We start from the raw sequence: 10,456 nt of genomic DNA, 5'->3' as shown, positions 1-10,456 counted from the left end.
GCACTCCATTTTTCATCATTGTATTTCACAAAACCTATTTCTGTTTTTCATACAGAATGTGTTATTCGTGTTTCTCTTTCTTATTAACCTGGTGTAAGAAAGCGTCATATCTCTGTGTAATTACAGAGGTCCTTTACTAATACCGGTGAAAGTGAAGGAATCTGTTTGTAGCCTAGTACAAGCTGCGGCTACTATAATGAATAGCCATTGGCTGTGTCTACGCGATGTTATGTTATTTTAACAGCTGTGATGTAAGTTATTAGGGCTCCTGTGCTTGTGTAAATGATCGCTCTGCTCGTGTGTGTGTGTGTGTGTGTGTGTGTGTGTGTGTGTGTGTGTGTGTGTGTGTGTGTGTGTGTGTGTGTGTGTGTGTGTGTGTGTGTGTGTGTGTGTGTGCGGGCGCGCGCGCTCTGCGTGAAGGTGTGCGCCAACAGCAGCTGACCGGGCTCGAGGTCTTTGTCAGTCTCGAGTGAGTTTTAATAACGGTCTCGTGAGTAGGTCCACTGGACACCTGCCTGATATACAGAATCGTCATACAAAATGAAAACTAAGGGAAGCTGATGACAGTTGACATAGGCCTATACATTCATCCAGATAGAGAGTTTGTGTTTATAGGTTGTAGCCTGGTGATTCAGTGTTTAAATACAGATCGAAGTGAGTTTCCCTAGTCCTCGGCGTTGTAGGCCTTTGTAGGCTATTTGTTTCTCCTTTTGAATTTTCTTGAACAAATTAAATTAGTAAATGTGAATGGGAAAGAGCTGTGAATGTAGCTAGCAGTGTGTTGGACTTGTGTAAGTGGACTGTAGTGAAAATAAATAGGCTAAATATTATTTAAAAATGACATTAATCCGTTTCCTTTCACTGCAGATAGACTGATTATTATAATTGTGAATTATTATTATTATGATGATCATTATTATTATTATGTTTGCCGGCCTATTTGAGTAGGGCAGAATCCCTGCGCATTTATGCAAAACTAGGCTATTTAGTTAGTTAACCTACTTGCAAAAGAAAATAAGCGGCTGACTATCCATTTTTAAAATACGCTGGCCTAATAGCTCTGGTGATGATCAAATTAGTTTATTAAATTAGATCGACGTTTTGATTTGAATTGGGATGATGAATGATTTGAGAGTTTAAAATAGTCCGAATGCAAATGATGTTTACGCGCACAGATTGGCCAGCGCGCCTCCACCAACTTCTTCGTTCAACATACTCCTCTTGAATCGTTAGTGCTTTTATCAACAGATAATTAAACCTATATTATTATCATTATTATTATTATTACTATTATTATTATTATTGTTGTTGTTGTTGTTGTTGTTGTGCGTTTGTGCTTATAACAGTGTCGTTCTCTCCCTCCCCTCTTTGCGAAGTTGACCAGTCTCACAGCGCAATTCGAATGTCCGATGGCAACATGAAGAATCTCCCCAGCGAGAGCCCGCGCTGATGTATGGGAGTCTCGCGTAAATCAGTGGACTGTTTAGGCACCGCGCGCACCGGCATCCGTAGCAGCTGGAGCAGAGGCCGCGCGCGTACTGGTTAAGAAGGCAGAAGTAAATAATGTCATTGGAAATAGTCTAAATAGAAGACAATAGAATAAAACTTTAAAATTAGAAAGGTAAAATTAGAAAATAATACCGTAGCATAGAATGTCTATAATCACAGGTGTGTACATGTCTATGTGCACAACATGTCACTACTACGCAAAATGTAAACTCGACACACTGGGATTAAGTAGGCCTACGTTTGTAAATAAGTATGTCAGCTCAGTCAATAACTCAGTCTGTCGGAATTTATCAGTAGACCCATTTAAATAAATAAGGTATATGTCCGTGCCATCTCCAGGGCAGACCGGTTGCCGCGAGCCTAGCCGTGTTAATTAGATCACCGGCGTCTGTAATTGCATTCGAATCCCCGCGTGATTATTCGGTTGCGCTGATGCGGCTCGTGTCTTGGTGGCTGCACAAGCTCCTCGCGGAGCAAATTGAACATTCAGCGGAAAAATAAATCCAGTTAGTCAGTTTGATGCTCACTATCCAGTGCCTTTATAAACTGGTGTGTGTGTGTGTGTGTGTGTGTGTGTGTGTGTGTGTGTGTGTGTGTGTGTGTGTGTGTGTGTGTGTGTGTGTGTGTGTGTGTGTGTGTGTTTGAGGGAGAGAGCGAGAGAGACTTGTGCGCAAAGATGGATAGACAATGAAAGTGTGTATCTGCGAGAAAGTGTGTGTGTGTGTGTGTGTGTGTGTGTGTGTGTGTGTGTGTGTGTGTGTGTGTGTGTGTGTGTGTGAGAGAGAGAGAGAGAGAGCGAGAGAGAGAGAGAGAGAGAGAGAGAGAGAGAGAGAGAGAGAGAGAGAGAGAGAGTAAAAGAGAGATTGTGTCAGTTAGTTCTGGGAAGCCACAGGCGTCACGAAGTCGCATCTGATCGAATTTACGCACTGGGGACACGTGGGGACGACTTTCTTCGCGCGCAATGCAGGAGAGGTGACAAAGTTTGGGGATTCCGACACGACAGCGGGATCTTAACGGTGGGACAGCAGGGGCAAGAGGTAGAGGGAGGACGCCAGAGTCAACCTGGGTCATGAGTGGTGCCATGAGCTGTGCCTCGGCGAGGCAGGTGGACAGCCCAACAGACAGACAGATATCAATCAATCAATCAACCAAAATTACTTTGGCCTATATAGCAAATTATTATACATAATTGTCATTCAATGTAGAGTAGAATAGAGTAGAGTATAATTTATTGATCCCAGGAGAAAATGAATGTGCTTCAGATTAGTGAAAGAGAAAGGAAAAGAAAAATACACTATATTAATGAACTATCATCAAAGGCAGAAGAGAATAAAGCTGTCTTTAATTTCTTTTAAAAACAGACAGACAGAAATCCGGTCAGGCAAAGACAGAGACAGACAGGCAGATGGATAGTAAAAAATAGTAGGCCTATGCAGACAGGCATATAGACACATTAAGGAGTGTAAGATAGATGAGTGATAGTATGAAGTGATAAATGATGTATTAAGAACCTCACCCTCAGCAAAAGCGTCTTCACATGTCCACATTGGCGACTGGTTTCGAGCAGCCGGCAGCCTCAGGAGCGAGTCCTGTCAATCAAAGAGAGCAGTTACGGGATGGCGGGCAGTGATTTGCATTTTATCGGAGTGATTTATCGCAGTCTGATTTAACGACTTAATACTTCCAGTCAGGTTGGATGCGTTTCACGAGGCGTTTGGTTAGCCCCACAGGGTGTCGCGTGCATCCGAGGAGCTTTTTTTTTTTTTTACCTGAGTCTCTCGAGCCGTCACCCGTTACCGAACCAGCCTGTCAGGTGCGCGAGAGGAGAGGCCGGCCGGCGCCAGAGACAAAAGCCTTGCTCGCGACTGAGAGTCGCTAAAAGAGGTGGAAGCGCGAGGAGATAATCTCATCCGTTGGCCATCAACGGGACTGTTTAGATTAGGTCGCCCGCGCCTTCCCGCCGACCCGCGGATGAATGCCTTTAAAATGGGAGCTTGCGAGCGGAGGAGTAGCTCGCTTCCCCCTCGTGTAAACAAGATTTCTGCGCTCGAGCTACTTCAGCGGCAATTACATTCTCTGCCCCCCCCCCCCACCCCCACACACACACACACACACACACACACACACACACACACACACATGAGTCACAATGAGAAGGAATGGTTGGCTGGGTTCGAGAGGTGATGACTACTTTTATAGGCTAATAGCCCAACTAAAAATAGCTATTGATATGGATTCCAAAAAATACTCTCTGATTACGCATTTAAAGTGTGTGTGTGTGTGTGTGTGTGTGTGTGTGTGTGTGTGTGTGTGTGTGTGTGTGTGTGTGTGTGTGTGTGTGTGTGTGTGTGTGTGTGTGTGTGTGTGTGTGTGTGAGAGAGAGAGAGAGATGCAGAAGAGAAGGATAGGACTTGGGAGGAGAAGGAACCAGGTGTGTGTCTGTGGTGTGTTGTCTTGCCATGCGGTTGATGTTCTCAGAGAATTACATGACGGAGCACGAGCCCTGAGTCTGTTCTGATTTATGACGGGGCGCGCGCGGCTCACCTTGTCTTCACGAACTGTTGCTATCAAGGGAGAGAGAGAGAGAGAGAGAGAGAGAGAGAGAGAGAGAGAGAGAGAGAGAGAGAGAGAGAGAGAGACTTAACCAAGTTGTTTCGTTGTCATCCAGCGCGACCTACGAGGTCAGACCAGAAGCTCATGTTTTCCCTGAGCGCGTGTCTCTGTTGGCGCGCTTTGATCGCCTGTCCCACGCAGAGGACGTGGATTGATAACTGATGGCCAACTTGTTTTGTTTACGTTTGTCAATCAGCAGTGGACAGAACTGGAACTCTCGTGCGCCCCTTACCTGAGCCCGGGGCCTGGACGGAGCCGCGTGGCGCCACGACTGTTTTGGGTAGCTTAGCGTGATGGCGGGAGGAGGGGTGAGGCGGGGTCACCTGAACGGAACAGGTAGCCAGTGGATAGGGTAGAATTCCTAATAATAATAATAACATTATTATTATCATTATTATTATTATTATTATTATTATTATTATTATTATTATTATTATTATTATTATTATCATTATTAGCCTATTATTATTGTTGTTGCTATTTTTGTTGTTGCTGCTGTTAGCGTCTGGGATTTCGTCTCTGTTTGATTTCCTGTGCGTAAAGCCCAGCGTAGAATCTACCACAAATTTCACCTTGCTGAAAACGTTCCGTGCGGATGTTTCGGAGAGATCATTGGACAATAACGTTGGTCTGGAGGAGAGGGGAAGATAAGAGATCCACGACATGAACATGAGGTGCAATTCCTTTGAACAACTGCATTAAGAATTATTATGATCCATGAATAATAATGGAAAGATTTACTCCAGAAAAAAAACAACAGGGAAAACACATGGCCGAGAACATAGCCTTTTTAAAAACTCTTTTCTTTTTTAAAACTAGTGTAGGTTTGAATGGTAGAACATTCAGTAGGTCTATTGTGTGGACAGTTGGAACATTTAGGACATTTCTTTGAAATACACTACTGCAGATTATATGACCTTTGTCTGATTCAGGGCACTGAATGTGCGGCTAAATGTACGGCTACATTAAAGCAGAATAATTCAACAAATCCACGTGTCTACTGTGAACTGTTTGGTGCAGTGTGACATTTATAATGTAAAGTTCATCATGTAAAGTTAACGCAGGTAGGGCCTACATGCTGCTTTTCAACAGATAAATGATTATGGTAATTTCTATCATTTCAACATTGCTCGATGTAGCCTACACTAATAATAATATAATAAGAAGAAAACAACATTATTATTATTATTATTATTATTATTATTATTATTATTATTATTATTATTATTATTATTATTACTAGCCTATTAGAGGAATACTTAGTTGGATGACATTGACATTTTCCAATGAAAAATCTCTTTTCCCGCAAAAGGTGTTTAGGGAACTTATTATTGGTATAAGCTAATGGCCTGTACTCACCTGGCCAGAGAGAGAGAGAGAGAGAGAGAGAGAGAGACTTGCGTGTGTCTGTATGAGTGATGTGTGTGTGGCGCAAGGCATTGTCGGGGCTATTAGTGCCATTAGCGCGAGCTATCTGGCACTGATCCGTGACGGCTCGTTGACCGTGAAGACGCCGCGTGACTCCAAAGGACCTTAACAGACCTAAACACACACACACACACACACACACACACACACACACACACACACACACACACACACACACACACACACACACACACACACACACACACACACACAGAGAGAGAGAGAGAAAATGTCCCTAATAGACACAAACAGACGATTTTTATCTCCTCAGCGGATGGCGAGGATCTTTTGTCTGGCGGGCCTCAGGTAGACTCGAGGAGGTAGAGGCGAGGCCCTCCGACACTGGCGCGCTCCTGGAATCTGTCGATTGGTAGAATGATAATGAGGATGTGCGTGCTGAATGTTTTGGCACGTCACCTTCCCATTTGCGCATGCGCTTACGCTGGCCACTTCTGAGGATGAGATCAGTTTATATGTGACATGACTCAGACTACTATTAATTAAATTAATAATGTAATTAAATCACGTCGTTTATTAGATACACAGTAGTAAGGAGATTATTACTAGGCTATTGTACTATGTATTGCTGATGTTGGCAAAGCAAAGAAAGAAGAGAGATTTGTTCAGGTGTTTCAATAATAACAATAATAACAGCAACACTAATACTACTACTACTACTACTACTGCTGCTACTACTACTACTACGACTACTGCTGCTAATAATAATAATAATAATAATAATATAAAACTTTCAAAACACAAAAGGTCGCTTAACATAACATCTGTGTTGACCCTGCCGTGGCCAACCGGTAGAGCACTCGCCTGCTATGCGGCTGACCCTAGTTCAATTCTCGGCCCAGGTCCTTTGCCGACCCCTCCCCGTCTCTCTCCCAATTCACTTCCTGTCCACCTCTCACACTATCAAATAAAGTCGAAAAAGACAATAAAAATGCATCTGTGTGGGTGCGTATGTGTGTAAAAGAACAGCTAAAGGACTAATTTATTAAAGGGTAATTTATGCCAAAGGGTGGAAACAACAACGTAGAAGGCTCTGGTGGCCCTGAGAGGTGGTCAGCTGTCCCTTGGAAGAGGAGGGCTGCTGGGATCTGGAGGGGTGGAGGAGGTCTGTGAGGTAGTGGGGCGCCAGTGAGGAGGATCACTTTGTAGTGGATGTGAGACTTCATGGGGACCCTGTTTGAGTATGGGGGTGCAGCAAGAGGGTGCTAGAAACAACCACGCAATCCATGGTGCTTAAGCACCTGCCCCTTTGCCCTGCTGGGCATAAAATGCCCCTTTTGAAACTTCTTCTCTGAAAGTTTTATTGTCACAATGTACTGTGGTCCATGTTGACATGTTAATCTACAAATGCTTCATGATCAAAAGCATGTGACAATAATTCCCTGATATAATTATAGCCTCTATCCTAAGGCGGATGTTCCACATGCCCTCAACACCCCCATCTTCATCATCTGCCCCCTCAAATGTCTGTGCACGCCACTGCACGTAGGCTAATCCATGCATTGATATGCATTACAAATCGTGAGTTTAGTCACGTTTTTGTCCTGGTTGGGGGGGTGACATGTTGCAGTCTGTCTGAGGCCGTTCAGGGTAGACAAAGCAGGGGTGATTTTCTCGAAACAATAATTGCTAACTTCATTGGCTACTTTGCTGTTTTCAGTGCAATTTCCCATTGGCAACTACCCAAGTTGCTAGCTGGCTAACAACTACGCTTTTGAGAAATGCACCCCAGGATGGCATTGCAGTAATCCAGGCAGGAGAAGACGAAGGCATGAGTGAAGCTCTGTAACTGTGTTTGAGAGTGATTACCAGACTCTAGAACAGGGATGTCAATCACATCTTGGGTCAGGGGCCGCATATAACCCATGTGATCTCAAGCCGGCCGCACTAGTAACATCATCGCAAAATAAAGCCTTAAACCAGGGGATTAGTTTTCAGTACTATCGCCTTATCTTTTCGCCATTAAATATGCAGAAAGAAACGCAATACTGATAGTCCTATGCATAAATAATTTCATTGATTTCATAATATCAATGTCCTATACAGCTATTGCCAACTGTCAATGAATAAAATGCGGGACAGTTCATTTTAGCGGGGATTCTTCCCCCAGAACAAATTTTATGGCTAGGTGTTTAACATTGGAAGTTCCATTGGAGCAGTGTAGTGCGTTGTTAGAACCTATTTTTTAGTCGGCTGGGTGTTGTAGCGGTTTCTGTACTCCTAACGACTTCATTCTGGGAGAACAAATCTTGATGTGAGTACATCAGAATCTATTATATGCAGAGGCGATTCTAGGGTAATGTGGGGCCCCAAGCGAAAATTCTACAGAATGCACATTTGAAACAAACTTGCCACTACCGTAGTAAAGTGTGAACTGTTATTCACTATATAGGGGCTTGGGGGCCCCAAGCGGCTGCCTGCCTAGCCTGGTGACAAGATGCGCCTCTGTTAATAACGTTTCCCAGTTGAAGAAAAAATATGAGTTCAGTCAGTGTGTGCAAGCCACATATGCAAAGACAAAGGACTGTGAAATATGAAGAAATGTACTTCTAGAAAATTCAAATTTCAAATTTCTTTATTAAAGGATAGCCTCTTGAGATGAAAATCTCGTTTTCGAGACTTCTAACCTTCTGTTTGGAGGCATACAAGTAAGTTTCAGTTGAGCAATTGGAATGGAATACAACAGGTTCACTGATGTATATTTTCTACTGTGTATTTCAAGTGTTCACAGTCCTTTTGAGCATTTGAAAGAATGTAATAAAATGTTTGAAGCATCAATTGGAGGGAGGCTCTTTCATCAACCAGTTAACCCTGTGAAACCTGAACCATGAAAGCAATGAGAGAAAATTCTATGTTTTTGGAATTTGCTTCAATATTGGTCCCTTATAAGAAATGTAAAAAAAAAAAATCAAAATTTTGTTAAGGTCACTGAGATATTTAATGCATCATATATGATGCATCAGGCTTTTAATGAATGAAAATTCCAATTTCATGACCATTGAAAAATGACTTTTAATGCATTTACAACTTTTTTTTAATTTAAAAAAGTTGTCAGACAATTTAATTTGAGGATTATCTTTAAATATTTAGTGAGATCCTGCCATTTTTTTAAGCCTATCCTTGTTTTAGCAGGACCATATTTTACATTTCCCACACCCTGGTTGGGTAATTTTTTAAAATCTATCTAAAAACATAGCTGATCGAATGCTCAACAACCTATTTATGAGTGTAATATAGATCATTATTCATTTTTGATGTGTAATTTGAATATATGGGTCCATTACTACAATTGGACCATTTCTCCATTCACTTCAATGCATTTTTTACGAGATCATAATTTCAACATTTTGCATTACATTTTCAAAATTGCAAGTAAAACCTGTTTCTTAAGGCAATATCTTTGTCTTGAAGTAAAACAACTTGTGTGTTTTGTTAAACGATCGTCGTGGTATGCTTTGTAAGTTTCCCTATGGAGCAAATGCATTGATGGCTGACTTCCTGCCACCGCCGGATGGTGCTTATATGTCTCATCAGTTTTAGCACGATCTCTCTGCAACACGGTGTAAAAATATAAACTCCTCCTTGCTTAATTGCACAAAGCAAGTGTTCAAATTAAAGGATGTAGAGTTATATTTCGGAAATTTGTACACAAACCTTATGCAATTTGACGAAATCTCAGCGTCGGTCAGGGAAACCGCTTCTACCCCATTTTCCTGTTTTTCGCCGAGCTGTGGTCAACTTGTTGTCGACCGCTGCTCTCTTGTGGCGGTTTCCGCGTACTGCAGGACGTTTGGAAATGACACGCAGGATGTTTTTCAGATCGATTTTTTTTTGTGTCAGTGTTCACAGTCCTTTTGAGCATTTGAAAGAATGTAATAAAATGTTTGAAGCATCAATTGGAGGGAGGCTCTTTCATCAACCAGTTAAAGGTGCACTGTGTAATATTGTTAGCAGTTTCTTTCCAGAATTTATGCTGCCCATTCACAAATGTTACCCTTTTCACAAATACTTATCACCATCATCAAATTCTAAGTATTCATTATAACTGGGAAATGTCCACTTCTCCTACATGAAAAGGCGGATCTTCCTCATGTATGCCATTTTGAATTTCCAGACATTTTTAGCTGAAAATCTTACTGCGCTTTGGTCATACTAGTTAATTTAGTTTATTATTTAGTAAATATTCATGAAAAAATCAAATTTGGCAGAAAGTAGGTTTGGTGATTATTTTAATGAGCGACTGAAATTATATGAAATGATGACCTACAGGTACGCTACCTGGCCGAGAAGCTGAGCGGCGCTCACCGCTAAGGCAGTAATGCAACAAGGTTTCCCCTTCTCTGATTCGCTGAAATGTCTCTGCATTTCCTAACAATGGCTAATGCAGTTAATGCAGGCAGAATATCACTTTCCCATCTTGCATGCAAATAGAAGTCCTTGTCCTTGTCCAATTAAAATAGTTTCCAGCGGAAGGATACCTTATGACATACTGTCAGAATTAAAGTTTGGAGTGAGGAGTCCGCACACATAGTGGAATAAAAAATCTAAGAGAAAAGGAATTTAAGCGTGCGAACAATATTTCGAAAGGGTGTCAGCAAGACTCCAGAAACTACATGCAGACCAGATGACCCCAGTTTGGGGCTGCCTCCTTGTACAAGTGAGGCATGAATGCTATTTCGTTGTGTGCAGTGAGGACTGTGGAGTGCTGTGTCACGAAGACAATGGGAGTTTCCCAGGTCGGCTTTCACTTCGCTTTCATAATAGCATGAAGAATAATGTTGTTACCATTAACAGAAATAATGGTCAGTGTCAGTTCATAGTAGTATTAGGTAGAGATCCCTGTCTAAAACCTAACACTATGCATGCATTAGCGTGGCAGTAAAAGTGT

At 42.1% G+C, this 10,456-nt stretch overlaps 1 protein-coding gene across 1 annotated transcript in view; it reads right to left on the bottom strand.

The window, feature by feature from the left end:
* Positions 1-3,360, bottom strand: part of nkx2.3 (NK2 homeobox 3) — a 9,567-nt gene extending 6,207 nt beyond the window's left edge. Inside the window, exons 1-2 of the mRNA XM_063191065.1 lie at positions 3,279-3,360; positions 3,026-3,098 (exon numbers count right to left, since the gene is read on the bottom strand). Coding sequence (XP_063047135.1) covers positions 3,026-3,056 — 31 coding nt within the window. The 5' untranslated portion in view covers positions 3,057-3,098; positions 3,279-3,360. The remainder of the gene's footprint in view (positions 1-3,025; positions 3,099-3,278) is intronic.
* Positions 3,361-10,456: the final 7,096 nt, after the last annotated feature.

Source organism: Engraulis encrasicolus, chromosome 24 (assembly GCF_034702125.1).
Source record: "Engraulis encrasicolus isolate BLACKSEA-1 chromosome 24, IST_EnEncr_1.0, whole genome shotgun sequence".
Taxonomy (NCBI): domain Eukaryota; kingdom Metazoa; phylum Chordata; class Actinopteri; order Clupeiformes; family Engraulidae; genus Engraulis; species Engraulis encrasicolus.
This window is presented reverse-complemented; position numbering and strand designations above follow the sequence as displayed.